The 17966-nt window shown below is 29.4% G+C and overlaps 1 protein-coding gene across 1 annotated transcript in view; it reads left to right on the top strand.

The window, feature by feature from the left end:
* The window catches only part of dtn (transmembrane protein 132C dtn), a 452990-nt gene extending 435693 nt beyond the window's left edge, over positions 1–17297 (top strand). Inside the window, exons 13-15 of the mRNA XM_075364725.1 lie at positions 4455–4706; positions 11060–11444; positions 15085–17297. Coding sequence (XP_075220840.1) covers positions 4455–4706; positions 11060–11444; positions 15085–15640 — 1193 coding nt within the window. The 3' untranslated portion in view covers positions 15641–17297. The remainder of the gene's footprint in view (positions 1–4454; positions 4707–11059; positions 11445–15084) is intronic.
* Positions 17298–17966: the final 669 nt, after the last annotated feature.

Below are 17966 nucleotides of genomic sequence, written 5' to 3'. Positions count from 1 at the left end.
CAGCATGCTTTCATCATTGATTTTAATTTCAGAAGTAAGTAAAAATCACAAGGAGCCCCAGCTCTGGGGAGTAGGAAGGAAGGACAGTCATTTAATTTTTGGCACAAAACTGACGAATTGACAAAGCTGACTGTGTGGGCACATTGTTGTGGTGAAGAAATTATGAGTTGTCTTGCCACAACACTCTGGTCTCTTTTTGCAGATATTTTCACGTAACTGTTGTAAAATACCTTGTAGTACACATGGTCCACGTTTCACCTTGAGGCAAGGATTCAAAATGCAGAATTTCAAAATAAAAAAAACAGAGAGCATCACTTTGACATTGGATCAAGACTGGCATGCTTTCTTGAGGTGTGGAGATCCTTTTTCAATCCATTGTGATGATTGAATTTTTGTCTCACTGTTAACCCACCTTTTGTCTCCCGCTATGATCCTTTGCATGAATGTTTCATCATCATTGGCTTATTCAAGAAGTTGCTGACAAATGTCCACTTGATGTTCTTTCTACTGTTTGGTAATTAAACAAGGAACAAATTTTGCTGCAACTCAATGCATATTCAGTTTTTCAGTCAGAATGCCAGGACATGATCCCATTGAGATGCTAACCTCTTCTACAAGTTCTCTGACAGTTAATCAGCAATTTGCATACACCTGATAGTTGATTGTCTGAATGTGGGTGTCATCAGTTAAAGTCAAAGGCCTTCCTGGTCAATGGTCATCATCAAATGACTGACGACCACTTTTAAATCATGAAAACCATTTGTAACATTGCTTATGATCCAGAGCATGATCTCCATAAACTTGTTTCAAAAGTTGAAATATTTCTGTGAAAGTTTTCCCCAGTTTTACGCAAAATTTTTACATTGTATTGTTGATCCTGAAAATCGCACATTACAAAAATCACTACTAACACTTAAACACATTGCACTCAAATAATAATGTGAAAACTAAACGAGATATCAATAATCCAAGAACTTGTGGTTACAGAGGAGGTTTGGCAGAACACAATGCTGCCAATCGCACATCACGAAATATCTCCATTGGCGCGTAATTAAAAATGTTCGGTTATTTTCTGAACAGACCTCATTTAACTTTAAAAAGTTAATTCTGACAAAATAAAGATAATTCATACTTTTAACCAACAAAAAATCCAAAGGGAATGTAGTGTTTCAATTCATTCTGTTATAAAATAATTTATTGGATAGGTAAAAAACTACTTTTCATGATGATTTTAAATAACTTTCTGTTCATGGATGAAACTTGTTTTTTTAATTTGATTGATAGAAGGTCATAATACAAAAATGTGTACTATAATGAAGGAACCAATTAATGAAGAAGAAAGACTGATAACACTATTGTATTTCCTTTCTATAAAAGTATCATACAAAGATTTAGTACCACACTTTTTACTAATGAAAAACCTTAATAGTTATGGTATCAGAGGAGTTTTTTATGACTGGTTAAAGTCACACCTTACCAAACATATACAAATTGTTAAAATTTCACTTTTTGATAAGAATATATATGTTTGTGAGAATAGTCTGTAGGTCCTTTACTTCAAGATGTAAAATGAAGAGTGCCCCAGAGTGTTCTTGGTCCTTTGCTTTTTTTATTGTTTATTAATGACCTACCTTAAAATATTGAGCCATTCATTTTAACCCCTTTTGCAGATGACACAATTAACTGTATCTACATCTGAAGATAATTATTTTAAAAAAAAATTCAGTTCCTTTTAACATCAGCTCAAAATATTATTCACTTGATGAATTGCAACCATCTAACTTTAAATATGGACTAAATTGTCGCATTGTGTTTCTCAAATAGATGTAATGTTGCTGATGGAGTGGATAGAATTACCCTTTCCATTAATGATAATGATAGAATTTCTGTTGCTCACAAAGCAAAATTTTTAGGTGTTTTATTAGATGACATGTTCTCTTGGGATGATTAAATTGATCTCATTTGCAACAAAATCAAATCATACTCTTTTACTTTGATGTGCCTTAATAAAATACTAAGCTTGACATCATTATTAAATATCTACTATGCTTATGTACATTCCCATCTGAAATATAGTATCACCTCTTGGAATCCTTCAAAAAGCCAGAATGAGTTTTCAAAATAATACAAAAATAGGCTTTAATATTATTGGTTGAGGCCTATAAGTATGAATCAGGTAGACCAATTTTTAGAAAATTAAAAATTCTAATCTATCCATGTGTTTATATTTATGAATGTGCTGTGCTGTCTTCTAAAAAAAAAAAGTAGACACTTATTCTTAAAAAAAAAACAAAAAACTAATAACAATACCCACCTCTATCAAACCAGACTCAACAAAACTATTCTCATGTAACCATGTAACTCAATGAAATACTTTTAGTTTGTGAGAAAGACCCTTATTATGCTTCTGTTGCCATTTTTAATAAATTGCTGAATCATTTCAAAAATTTTCCCGCTAATTTATTAAAAATAAATATTAAAAGATTTATTTTTATAAACAATATTACTCTGTAGATAATTTTTAAATAACACTAATTAAAAAAAAATAACATAATTTTCCTGCATTCTGTACATTGTATTATGTGCTTAAACTAATTTTCAATGCGGCTTCTGAAGTGTGAATTATTTTTTAGTAGCTTTTTTATATTTATAATGTATTTATCTTAACATCATCTCATGTGCTTGTATTTAAATAAATAATTTGAAATTTAATCATATTTATTTTAATTTTATGTGATCTGTATAATGTATTATTATTATTATATACCAATCAGAATAAAAGTTATTTGTTTACTTAAGGTTAAACTACATATGTTGTAACTGGGCAATAACAACATGTGTATTATTTGTTCAAGAGAATATGTCAACAAGCAGATAAAAAGTTACGAAGTGGGTAGTGATTCTTCTTAAGGATTTCTGAGCCTAGAAGGCAGTTTAACATCTGAAGGAAAAGTAATTTGTTGTTCAGCACAAATAGTTAATCAGTAGTTTACTGCTCCTGTCTTGGGAAATTATCAGCATTAGTTGTGGAAGCATATTTTAAATTTCAAAGTATCACTTAATATAATCTAATAAATCATTTTGATTCGAGGGTTGTCTGAAAAGTTTTGAGCCTCAACATGAAGATGGCAGCATTCATCAATGAAAGTTAGGGAATGTATTCGCAAATGCGTTGAAAGGCACTCACTAAAATTTCAGCCATTTTGGATGCTAAGTTGCTGCTTGATAATCATTTGAGTAAGTCATTGTGAATGTTTATGTGAAAATGGAAAAAATTGAATATTGTACCGTGATTAAATACTTGCATTTGAAAGGCAATACGCTTACGCAAATTACAGCCAAGTTGGACACTATTTACAGAGACTCTGTCCCATAATTTGCCACCGTGAAAAGATGGGCAGCTGAATTTAAACATGGTCATACCAGCTTGGTTGATGATGAATGTTTGGAATGGCCAAAAACTGCAACCACCACTGTTATCATCGCAAAAGTTCACCAAATGGTACTGGACGACCGATGAATTAAGGTTATGAATATAGCAGAGGCTATGGGCATGTAGAAAGAACATGTTTGTCATATATTAACTGAAGAATTGAATATGCGTAAAATATTCACGCATTGGGTACCATGTTTGTTCCTTTTAGACCAGAAATGCAATCAAATGAACATTTCCAAGGCCCTGCTGGAGCAGTTTAAGCAAAACAAGTCAGATTTCTTACATCAATTCATAAATGTAGATGAAACGTGGATCCACCTCTACACTCCTGAGACGAAACAACAGTCAAAACAGTAGACTTCAAAGGGGAACCTGCTCTGAAAAAGGCAAAGATGGTTCCATCAGCCAGGAAGGTGATGGCGAATGTTTTTTGGGATAGTAATGAAATTCTGTTTATTGATTATCTTCAAAAAGATTAAACAATAATGGAACAGTATTACACATCATTACTCAACAAGCTGAAGGCAGAAATTGCAAAAAAAAGACCACATTTGAAGAAGAAAGTGCTTTTCCATCAGGACAATGCACCTGCTCATTCTTCGACGGTCACCACAGCCAAAATTCACAAATTGTACTTTGAATTGGTTGACCACTCATCGTATTCACCAGATCTGGCCCCAATCAACTTTTTCTTGTTTTCTAACCTTAAAGTTTTGCTTGGAGGAAAGATTTTCATTGGACGAGAAGGTTATCACATATGTAAATGCCTATTTTGCAGAGAAAGACACCAGCTACTATTTGGAAGTGTTAAAGAGGTTAGAGCATCGCTGGAAAAAGTTTATCAATTTGAAAGGAGACTTAGTTGAAAAATAAAACTATGTTTGACAGAAAAAATGCATCTTTCTATGTTAAGCTCAAAACATTTCAGACAATCCCCTCGTATATTCAGTCAATTATATCATTCAAATGTTTATAACAGTTTAGATTATTGATGATATTTATTTTATGTTTTGTTTAGGTATCCCATTAAAAGATGAAAATAATCATGAACCTACAGTACAGGCTAGGCAACATCATTCAAATGGTGGCGGTAGTAATAGTGGAGGTTTGGCTATGGTTTCAAGTACTGGTTCACGCCACCATGGTAATTATAAGATGACTCCACTCGAAATTGGAATGTACGTTCTGCTAGCAGCTTTCTGTTTCGCTATTGTAGTATTTGTTGTGTCATGCGTTGTGTATGCTTCAAAATTTAAACCTCAAGTACCAGGTAAAGAATTTTCTGTATTTATTTTGCATTAATTATTTATATTACAGTATAAATGTATTTGCTAAGTTAAATACTGTTCATTCATTAAGCCAATAATTGGTTCTACTGCCAATTGTAACTACAGTTTTGATTATTTTTTTTATGATATGAGAAGTGCTTTTTCCATCAAACTTTAATGAGTTATTTAGATGTTTCTAATCTCCAATAATGTCATATATTTGTATTACCTAATAAATGATCAATCTGCTGTTTGATTACTGAAATAATTTATTTCTATAAAAATAGCTTGATACCTTAATTTTTTTTTAAGATGGATAAAAGTACGGAATAAACAATTGAAATAAATACTTAACTGGTGAAAGCATTTCTTTAACATCTGGCTAATCTTTTGTTACAGTACATCTGAAGTGTACTGTTGTTTCAAAATTTAATTTTTTTTGTTTATGAATTACTTTTAACACTTTGAAACCAAAGCATGTCAATAAAATACACAAATCATGAGATTCTAAATATAGCTTTGTCATGCTACTTAATTTCATATTAAAATCTAATCAGTATATATTTATTACTTAGCTTTTCAGGATTGCTTAATAATTGATTTTTTTAACTCGGTTTTTAAAATCTTAATGGATTTGTTTGATTCAAAATAGATCTGTTTAACATGTTGTCTGCAAAATTTTTTTAAAGCATGTAATTTTCATGCGTTACAAGTTCCCATTCTCCAGTTTTGCATTTCAGTTGGTGTATTACAAGACACCCATATCTTGTAAGCTTTCACCTCTTTTAACACTATATTGTCAGTCATTGAGAAAAGTTTCTGTGAATTTTGTATTCAAATGGTGCAGTACCATTCATCCAGGTATGGTACACATTTAATCTTTCTAATGTCAGAATTTAATCTTTAAAATTACTCTGGATGACATGAAAGTAAATGAGAGAAGGATAGACAAAAAATATACCTGCTCTATTGAAGGGAAATCAAGGAAAGAATAGGACACCTCACCCTAAAATGTCATACAAGACATGCATAACTGGTACTGCAGCATACATGTTAATAACTAAAAATAAGAATGTATAAATTACTAAGTCATAGGTTATTATATTAACATTGATATTGTCTGTAAAATTATATTTTGTAATAATAATGCTGTTCATGTCACTTCTCTTTTTTAAACTGTGCCACAGTTTTATCATAAAGTTTTTTTATTTTAATTTTTCTGGAAAAAAAGGATGATAAAGATGATGCTAAAAAACTAAAGGAAATTTATAAATGTTGTTTTTATTTAGTTTTCTAATACTGTATGGCAGTAATATCATAGTGCAGTTTTTTGTTATTGTATGTTTGAAAAGAAAAACAAAGGAGACATTAAACAAGCATCAAATTGGAAAAAAATGATCTTGAAGTCAAAGTTCAATTTGAACTCCCTGAGTCACTATGTATACATCAGTATGGTATCTCAAGTCCTGGTATAATATTGGAAGTATTAGTTGTAATTATCTTCATGACCTACTGTTTCATATAGTTGATGTCGCTGTTAGGTATGCATACATTTTAATTCACAAAACTTTAAAAGTGTCAGTTTTGAAGAGTAAGATCAGTGAACCATGGAGGTCATTAACAACATTTACTTCTTCCAGCACATCTTTGAGGAAATTTCTCATTGAGAAAATGATGATTGTGGATCCATAAGTGACTATCAATATTAATAATTTTATCAAAGTAGGCAGTGTCAGTGGTATGGTTTCTGTCAAGTCCAGCCTGTACTCCTACTTTTGATCCAGTGGAAGTCTTATATAAGTTTATTTCAGTCACATTCTAAGAATTAATGGACTCATCAAATGAATCAAAACTGATCAGTTTTGTGAAGAATGAAATTTTTGGAGTGTTACTCATTACTACTTAAATTCAGTGCACAGCGATTTTCCAAACATACTATATAATGATAGTGTAATAGAATATTTAGGTTTAATATTTAGTTTAATAGAATAGATAGTAATAGAATATTTTAATAAAAATTGAAGTTCTGAACTATTAACAAGTTTTCATTTAAAAATTTATTTACAATCTAATTATTATAAAATATTGATTTTTATTTCTTATTTATTAAATATATATTGTTCTTTGACTTAGAGTTTATTTGGTTAGTATTTACTTTCAAAATTTTATTAATTATTTATTTATGAAAAATTTCACATTTTTCCATCTAAAGATGTTAAGAGTACTGATTATTTAATTTATTGTACATTTTGAATTTTTTGTTGCTCTTGGACGACTGAACAGAAATGTAGTTGAGCTTAATACTGTATTATTAGTAGTTGAGATGATGGATTAGTGCTGACTACTTTAAAAATATAGTTAGCATTAAAAAATATGTATGACAACAGCTTAAAGTATGGTTTTATTTATTAAATAGTCAATAATATATTATTACATGTGATGATTAGTACAGTAAAAATATAAATGAAGGTAATTGACCATAAAACAGTTAAAACTATACAAGGTATGCAAACTACTGGAGATTTGAATTTCAATTTTTTGGTCAACAACATAGTTAGTGAAAAAAATTGTATTATAAACATCTTGATCTCTGTAGGAGAATGATGCCAAAGTCTTTGTCCCAATTGGATTTTGTTCAAATCTCAATAATAATGGTTAGTACTTTCATATGCTACAAAATTGTTCTTATTATAAATAAATAGGGTAATTGTCATTGGGCATTAGCAATGTTGTTGTCAGTATAAATAAATAATTTATCTACATGTCGATATTACGTCTCCATTGATCTACATTAGTTGTCCAAATTTGGAAATCTAGTTTATGTTTTGAAACCAAGTTTTGCAGACTCTCATAGAATAACTATAATTTAAAAATGGTCAATTATCTCACTTGAATTATTTAGGTAATAATAAACTTTATGTGACCTATAAAATGGAGTCATGAATAATGGTCATATCAAAGAATTATACACTCTATATCATGCTGGAATGACAGATAATTATTTAAATTTTTTGAACAAGTTCTTCAATCATAGTTGAGTATTATACTTTTTTGTCATATTGTGTACACCTCTCAAAATTTCTAACATTTTATATCACTTTCATACTGAAATTTAAATTACTATTACTGCTAGTACTTTATGAACAGTAACTGTACTCATTTTGTACTGAATTGAGATTTTCAATCAAATTGAATTAATAAAAGTGATAATTAGAAAAACTACAAAATGTAATATTTTAGCTGATTGTAAAACGTGTATGAATAATAAATAAGATGCATGTGCCAATGCATGTATTAGTCTTACTGTATTAGCATCATCTTAAGAGCACTGTTTCTAGGGATACTGGACTCCCTGACTAATGACCGTCAAAAAGGTACTTCCATTATTCTCCATTTTTTCTTATATTTTGAAATAATGTTCTCCAAATAATGCTCAGTTGTGGTGTAAGCATTGGACATTGTCCAAAGAAGGCTGTGCAGTAGCCTAAAGTGCAATTTTTGCTACTGTGCAAGTAGCAAAGTGCCATCAGGAATGGAGAAGTGTTAGCTTTGCATCTGAGACCATCTAAGAAAAATAATGCTGCCACTATGGAAGTTAACATTTTACATATAGACATACACCATTCCATCTAATAGTAAGAAACCTTACCGCTAAATTTCATTAAGAAAAGCAGAAATATTTGGACATATTTGTGTTAGAATGTATATCACACTTGTGACATAAAAGTATCAAAAGTTTAAGTTGAAACAGAACCTCTCTTTAATTGGTCAATAAACGTGACATATCATCAATAGATTTCAGTAGCACTGCAACCTTAGAAAAACTGAATCATCCTTACTTACCTCACAGTTGGTTGGAACATCATGACAAAATCCATGTTTCATAGAATTTGTACATGTACATTTTCAACAGCCAGTACAAAGAAAATTTTGGAAAAGCAACTGTGTTAAACAAAATTTTTTGTATTCTTCCACTTAAATTATAGTTATTGAAGTAATTATAAAGGATGAAAAAATATATATTTTAAAAATGTTAAGAAGTATAATAGAACTTTAATAAGTAAATTTTGAAATGTATATTTAAAGACTTCTCGACTATCAAATTGAACAGCTTTGTAAAATAATAAAGGTAAAAAGAACTAATGTAAATTAAAAATCTCATAATGTGCTGTGTATTCTTTTGATGAAGTTGCTCGTAGCTCATGCCATTTGGGTGCAAAAGCTAAAAAAAATTGTACAGTAGTGATAGTAAAGAATAGTATAAGACTTCATTGCAGTCTTATAAAGTTTTTATTATTTTTAGAGTATATCACTTGCTAACACTATTGAAGAGTAACTAAGTAACTGTTTCTGTTATAGTACATTTAGAAAAAAAAGAATTCTATTAATTAATTAATTGTTTTGTGTTACATTGTTTATTAATAATTGTGAATATAGATTGTAATTTATCAAAATAATTTTTTTATGATTTCTGTTTTATTTTTATTATCGCAGCTAGTGAGCTGTGCTCCCTGCCTTTATTATTTTATTACTTTACTCTTTGGGTCTTAGCATTTTGTGTATTGCAACACCTTTTTCACTTTGTATAGAGACTTGAATCATTATTTTTATCTTACAATGTGGAAGGTATTTATGGTATTTACCATTCATTTGTTCTGGTTAATGTGATTGAGTGCTGTGTTTAGAAGCAAATAACCTATTTAGTAATTTTCAGTACAATTCATTGGTTTACAGTTGACTGCTCTGCCCATATGCTAGGTTTGTAGTATCATGTTACCACAAGCCTAGCTAAGTTATTTTATAAGTACATTTTTAATGTGTACTGATTGTACATTGTACATGTGACAAAGAAAAAGCCATTCTTAAATTAAATACTCTTTCCTGTAATTTAAAAAGTCATTCAGAAAGTTCTCAGCCTGAACAGAGATGATACAAATCTGATCAAATGACAATACCAAATACCAATACTTAACAAAAATACTTGACAAATACCAATTTGTCAAATATGATCCTTTAGATGACATGCTGCAAAGTTTCAGATGTGTGTGTTTAATTGCTGCTTGTTTGTGAAAATCAAGTAAAACAAACAAATTTTAACAGTTTCTGAAAATTTGATAAACTTGAGCTGTTGTAAAGTACTTTGATTTAAAAGATTTTATCTCAACAGACTTAACAAAAAGAGTTAGATTCCACTTTAAAGGATTCTTTCCCTTTGTTTTTAAGAAAGCAGGATGCTAAATTTAAATGTGATCATACACCTATTCAAGATGATGAATGCTCAGGATGTTCAAAACCATTATGACGAACAAAATCATCACATAAATCCACTATGCTATATTACATGATCCCTGACTGAAAGTGCATGAGCTTGCTGACATCATAAATATTTGATAGACTTTGTCCAGTAATCATATTTTACGGGATGTTTTGGGTATGAAAAAGCTTTCTGCTTGGGTATTGCGTTTGTTAACAGTCAACCGAAAATTGTATTCTGTACTTGAGGGTGGTTAGACTTCCTTAAACATGATTCCACTGAGTTTCTTTTGTGTTTTATGACAGTAGATGAAATATGGATTCATCATTACACGCCAGAGACCAAACAGCAGTCTAGATTGAGGGTGGAAGCTGGTGAAAGTGTACCTTAGAAAGCAAAAATGGTTCCATCATAAGGAAAAGTCATAGTGATGGCTTTTTGACATTCTTGTGGTGTGATGCTTATAGACTACCTGGAAAGAGGCAGGACCATCACTAAAAGTATTTACACTTCACTACTGAACAATTGAAGGGTGATGGTCAGGCAAAATATCTATATCTGGCCAAAAAGAAGTGTTCTTTCACCGCATTATTGTGTTTACATTCACATCTCAGGTTGTTGTTGCAAAACTCCATGTCCTTTGAAGTGCTTCCATTTGTGCCACATTCACCAGATTTGGCTCCCAGCGACTACTTTTTCTTCTCAAACCTGAAGAAATGGCTCACTGAATGACAATTCACATCAAATGATGAAGTCAACGCTAAGACAATGCTTATTTTACATTATACTGAGTATATTAAAAAGTTGGAAAGTTGCTGGTCTAAATGTATAAAATTGGAAGGTGAGTATGTTGAAAAATAAAAAAAAGTCTGAAAATTTTTATGTTTTCTTTGTTAGGCTGAGAACTTTCCAAATGGTCCATGTATTTTGTACAATATATATAAATATATATTTTTTTTAAATTAAAATGATTTGTCAACTTACAGTTTTTGACTCCAATGTATTAATAAAAAAAAATAATATCACATTGAGAGTATAATTTGCTTGATGTTTTTTGGAATAATTTTGATTTCTTAATCTTTTTTTTAATTTTATATTTAGATGCACCACCAGACTCATCATTGCCATTAATGGGAGGCCCATCATCATCAGCTGCTGGAATGATGAATGGTTTAACAATGGGAAGACGGCCAGTACAAGACCAACAGCAAGAACCAACAACGAATGCACATGACTGGATATGGTTAGGAAGAGCTACACTTGAAAGAGTTAATAATAACAACAATAACAATAATAATAATAATAATATTCCACAGCATAGAGGAGGAGCTGCTAGTAATGGTGGTGTTGGGGGACACCATATGCGTATCACACCAAATCCAAATTATTCTAATCAGCATTCTTCACAACATCAACCAGTTATTGATTCTTCAACATACTGTAAAGAACGACCTTCTAGAATACAGCCAGAAAACCTATGGAACATGTAAGGATAATATTTTTTTGTTTTTGTTTGCTTAGAATAATATGTTTCAAAAGTTTTTTTTTTTTTTGTTATTAATGTTTTTATTTTATTTTCACATACAGATTTTAAAAGTATTTGATTAATTGATAATCTATTTATTAAAAGACTTACTTGTTATGTCTACTTATTTAATATCTGTTATTTAATTTCATTACTTTCTCATATTTTAGTTAAATCAGTTGCTGCTGAGGTCAGTTTGCTTTTTAGATTATAGGTTCTTCCTTCAATATTTTTTTACAGTTTATTTATTTAAGAATGTTTTGTTATGATTTAGATACAACTTAAGGTTATTTTTGTTTTATATTTGTCATAATATGAAAATTATTTTGGCAATTAAAACTTAGTTCAACGTATCATTTTGTTTGTATGTGATGTAGTTGCAATGAAGTTTTTGTGGTCTAAAATTATTTTCCTACATTGAGAACAGGCAGTGTATATAATGAACGTATTCTGTATAAAAAAGGAGGCACATTAATTTTCGCTATTTATATTTGTTTTTATTCTTTATGACAAATGTTTATGTAACAATCAATGGAACAAGAGGCACTAATCAGAATTAACTTCTCTGAACAATGATCTTCAGTATTCAGTCAGTATTTGTGGAAAAATAAAGTAAATCTTACTTGTAAGGCTAAATATCATCAGCATTTTTGTGGACTTGGCGTACAGACGTGCCAATGAATATTTAGCTCTATGAAGAAGTAGCTCACTCCTTACTTCCATATTAAGGTTGGCTTTTTATTTTTGAGAGTGACTGTTTCATTTTAAGAAATTGATAATTTTATATAAATTTTAGTTTACATACATCTTTAATTCATAAACTAAAAATTTTTATCATGTAAAATTTAAATTATGTATACGTAAAAAAATTATATAATCCTATTACTGTTAGATGCCATTTTCCTGACAGTTAATTTTATTTCTTGAATGGTGCTGTTGGAAAAATGACAGTTATTAAAGTTGCTTATAATAATAAACATTTCAGTCTGTATTCAAATTGATTGTATCAATCTTGGTATTGATTGAGAGCTTACTTAAAATATTTTTTCTTATAATTGTCAACAATTTTCAATGTTATGATTTTGAAATTTATCACAGCAATTGGAATCAGCTCATGACTCGCTCAAGAATTGTCTGTTATTTTATAATTAGTATGAAGCTATTTTGTTTCCATTTATGATATATATATACTTTTCAACAAAATTATATGTAGTATGATTTAGTTATTTAAATAATTAAGTTTCTGAAGCAAATTTAAAGTAATATATGCAAAATCCAGTAAAACATCCAGCTATCACCGAAATAAAAAACAGCCAGTTTTAGTGTTAAAGTCTTCTCTTCATATATATTTTATTTGTATGTGTTAAATAATAGATGTTGTAAGTAATTTATTTATATGGAATAAAACTTTTAGTTATAATTTATAATCATTGTCTACAAAAACTCATTCAGAGAAAGATAAGGATGACCTTAATTAAGAATATATTAAAGGTTAAAAAAATAATGTAAAGATAATGAGAAGTTAGAAAAATTAATAACATTTTTATTTTTACAGGTGAAGATATGTTCCTTACCTCCGTGATAAAAGTTATAAAAGTTTTCCTCTTGTTAAACAATTTAAAATTTTTATTTGATGAGTTGAAATTGAAAAATTTTCAGAGTTTTATATAACTCATATTTTTAGGGGTGGAATATATTATCAGTTTACCTTTTTTATAAAGATTGGAAACCGCCTGACTCTGATGATTACTTATTTATATTAAAATAATGAATTCCCAAATCAATACATTCTCTCTTTGTTATCAAAGTGCAGATTGGTTTGGAATGAATTTCCAGAGCCCTCTCTCTTGAGCTGTTCTCTTTAACTGTTTATAGCTTGAGCAATTCATGACATCCATGATTTATTTTATCTACTCAAGCCTAAATAACCTCAAACCTTCTTCTATGGGTTTTCCCTTTAATCTTCCCTTCAATAATTGTCTTTAAGACCCCCTCATATTTCAATACATATCTAATTAATTTGTCTCTTCTTTTTGTTATAGTTTTCTAGATGGTTCTATTCTCATTCAGTCATTTGAGTAACTCTTTATTAATGATTTGTTTGTCTGTCTGATTTTTAATTTTTTCCTACAGCATTACATTTCGAATGCTTTTAAAATCTTTTTCTCTGGAGATACAGCAGTCCAACTCTTGCTCCCATACAGTGCTAAACAACAGATGTATGTTTTGAAAACTATTGTATTTCAAAACTAATGTTGTTGATATTTAGTTTTTCTTTATTTTTTATTTTTTGAAGGCTATCATTGATAGACTGATTCTTGTTTTTATTAACTCTTTTGCTTCTACTGTCTGGTGTTATGGTGCTCCCTTAAGTATTTAAATTCCTTGATTTACTCTGAAGTTTCATTTTTTAACTGTATTCTTCCATTATCTCATCCACAAACTGTTACTTTTGTTTTAGTTTTATTGATTTAAGGTCATAGTTGTCAATAAAAAATCTTGTCCACTTTTGAAACAGCATCATTCATACTTGTATTTATAGGAGTTAAAAGTTAAAAAAAAATTATAAAATTTCGAGTTTTAGGCGTGGGAGATACTTCTTGAAAATTATTTTTAAAAATTTGTAAATTAGTTAAATTTTTTATAAATTCGGGTTCAGTGTAAAGCAAAGTAGGTGCCAGTAAAGCTGGTGTAGAATCAATTATTTATCAGTAGCAACTTTTTCACCATTATTATGTTCTGTAAATTTCAGGAAAATAAAATGATTTTGGAAATAAACTTGAATGTGGAAATTATAAAACATTATACGGGATGAGCAACTTAAACTGCAACATGCAACTGCAGTCATTTGAGTTTCACCTTTTAGCACTGCTACTACTAGCACCAGTATTGCTTGTGTATGTTACTACTGTTGTCTGTTGCTGTCATGTTGTCACTTGTAAACAAAGTGTACATATTTCAGTGAAATATAGTTTTGTCTTTGCAGTTGTGTTTTTCTAATGGAAAGGTTGCAATAGTAAACAACCCTATGGAGCGTACATAGGTTGGAAGCCTATAAATGTTCTAGATACTTTCAATAAACATACCAGATGTTTGCAGAAAAATGTTTGAATGGCAGTATCCCAGCAAAGAGTACCATGCACTGTTTGGTTAAAAAATGGCATACAACGTGATCAGTTTCAAACTCAAAACAAAATAGACACCTTCCATTTGACACCAGAAGTCATAGGCAATATTTAAAGAAGAATTTTTGCCAATCCAAAAAACATTTATATGTAAGTTATCACAGCAAAATTGTATAAAATGCATATGTTGTAAGACTTTACAATTTAAATTTGAAACGATATTGTATAATAACTGTCTTAAAAACTTAAGAGAACAGACATATCAAAACCTCATAATTATTTCAATTGTTACTGCAGATTTCAATTTAATTTATATTTTCATTTCATCTATACAAATCACAATTGTAGTCTGTAATGCTTCGGTTTTAAGTTGCTCACCGGATTATCTAATTACAATATTTGGGAAACTGTAGAGATAGTAACACAGTATGAAGAAGTTATACAATTTTTTTATTATATTTTGTAATTTTTTTCAGTTTGCCTCCTCCTCCACCATTACCACCACATTCTTCTCATCACAAGGTGCAGAGAGAAGATTCTGATTATCGTCCCCCTGTTCCACCTCACCGGAATATTGGTGTCACAGCAAAAATGAGCCGCCAGCCTGATAATACAAGAAACAGTAAGTCACAAATACCTGAACATAGTAGTGTAAGAAGACATCACCATCATCATCACCACCATCACAGAAACAATAGCACTGGAGGTGGGGGTGGGGGTGGGGCAAACAGGGACAGCAACGGTGGAAAAAGTAAACATAACCATGACCGCAACTGCAGCCATGAACCTCATCTACTAGATAATGGTCAAATGTTAATGGAAGAAGGGGAAGATTTACCTGATAATGAATTCGTTGAGTTTTCTGAAAGTCCTTCCGAAGTTAAAAGGGCGACTATTGTAGGTAATCCTATGTTCTCTCAGGAAGAGGAAAGAGCCAGAGAAGAATTATTAGCACTTGAAGATCTCAATTTGGGCATGGATTATCAACAAATTATGGAATATTTTGATAATCTTAAAGAATCAAATGCTTGACTTCCAAAATAAGATGTTCATAATAGAGCTTAGTCCAAATAACAGTTATATTTAATATATTAAATAGTTTATTGTTTGTAATTATTCCATTATAGCTTTGATATGTTAGTCAGAACCTTAATTAAAATCAATTTAATTAGCCTAACCTAATAAAACTTTATTACAGCAGTCCCTTGATCTACACAATTTTTGTGATATGTAGCGAATTAGAAAAAAAGGATTAAAAATTGATGAAAAAATTTAATTATCTATTGTTAAAATTAATGTAATTTTAATATTTTTGAGATATTGAGCAACATTTATCAAATCAAATCGATAATATATAGTGTCAATAACTTAATTTGCAGATCTGAAATTTAAACATAGCAATCTGTACAATATGAAATTAAGTAGTATGTTTCATTATTAACTATTTTTAATAAATAATATATCAAAATACTGTTTTCAGAGTATTATAATTTTTTCTAACATTGATTCGTGTTATTTAATTATTTCTATTTTCATTTTCCATTAATAAATTCACTTATATTCAATGATACTGCATTTAATTTTGTTTTTAATTTGCTAATTACCACAAAAAAAATAGGTTAAAAATACAACTGTTTGGTTATGGTAACATGCATATACACATGAGAGCACATACGCAAACAATGTACAAATTGCTCAATAACAGCATTGCCTTAAGTAGTAAGTTGGTTGGAAATGAATGACTTAATCATGATGGAATTGAACTGTATCTAAAGCTATGATAGATCCCTGACCAGAACTGCCCGTGAAAACAATCCATTGCTCTAAGTACTGAGTTCCACTAGGTACAGATTCAAAGGTACTGAAGCATATAGGGGTAATTCACTCATCTTTTGGATAGTCATGCTGTTTGTAAGTCCTGGTCTTTGTAGTAGCTGGGAATGTTGAAATATGAACAGCAATAAATCTTTTTCTATAGCCTCCTGTGATATGAGTAGCAGGAGAATAGACTATATGGTCTACCAAGATGATAGGTGATGCTGGATCATCTTTAATTTATTGTAAAACATAGATATTATAAAAATAATCAATAATATATCAATATGTTATAAATATCATGATTATTGATAAAAAAAATCAATAATATATTACAGAAAAATGCAAAATGCTGAAAAAACTGGTTGGAGTGATAAAATTAAGAAGATCCATATAACATGTTCTGTATGTCATTCTGATAATGAAAGTAAAGTATGCCATGCATAACATCCCATGCCAAAGAATTATGATTTTATTTATGTTAGCTTAAAATTTATTAATATATTCTTAAAACATTACCCTCCTAAGGGTAATGTTAAGAATATTATCTTAATAATGTTAATGTTAAGATGTTAATATTATCTATCTAAGGGTAATATTATCTTAAGGGATTGCTGTATTGTTTCACATAAAATACAATAATATATAATTATAATCTTTCTTTTTTGTTACATTTATAACATGTTATTAATAAAATAAATAATCGTATGAAAAAATTTGTAAGCTATGATATTTAACTTTGTAACATATCATTATATCGTGAAATAATTATGAAATTGTTATTCATTATTATAACTATTATTCTATTACATTAGGTTTTTATCCCATTAAAATACAAACACAATATTTATAAGGAAGGGAGGAAGTTAGAAAATAGCTATATTTTAATTACTTCAACAAGAAGAAATTTATAAAAATAATTTAATAACAGAAGATTATTGTATGTTATAAAATATTTTTAAGATTATTAACACTCTAGCAGTCAGGTTAATCTTTAGGATGTATTTCTCCTGATTCATTAAAATACCACCTCTATATTAATACTGTATTTTTCCATTTTTGCCATGACTAACCATCTGATTATTCAGCTATCTGAAGAAATTTTTTACTAAATTTTGCTTATTTATTATAAGATTTTATTAACTCCATAGTTAATGATTTTCCTAAAGGAAGTATTTTAAAATGTTTAAGCGTTTCATCTATTCCATAGCTAAGTATCTGTTATCCAACTTACTCTTAACACAGAAATAAAAATAATCAGAGTATTTATTTATTTACTATCATAAATACATATAAAACATCATAAAATAGTAAATATAAGAAGTAATTAATAAGTTTATTTGTAATGCATGTACTAAAAATTCATATTAACACACAGAAAATAGTCTGCCATATCACTGACAGTTTGAAAGCATTAAACGGTAACCAAATTTATTAAAATTTCTTTTTAATATTTAAATAACATTTAACAAGTCACTTTTAAATATGTGGAAATTGCGCTGGAAGAAAATAATTTTGGAATTAATCATGTCATTCCTTCATG

Source organism: Lycorma delicatula, chromosome 4, assembly GCF_047948215.1.
Source record: "Lycorma delicatula isolate Av1 chromosome 4, ASM4794821v1, whole genome shotgun sequence".
NCBI classification, from domain to species: Eukaryota; Metazoa; Arthropoda; class Insecta; order Hemiptera; family Fulgoridae; genus Lycorma; species Lycorma delicatula.
This window is presented reverse-complemented; position numbering and strand designations above follow the sequence as displayed.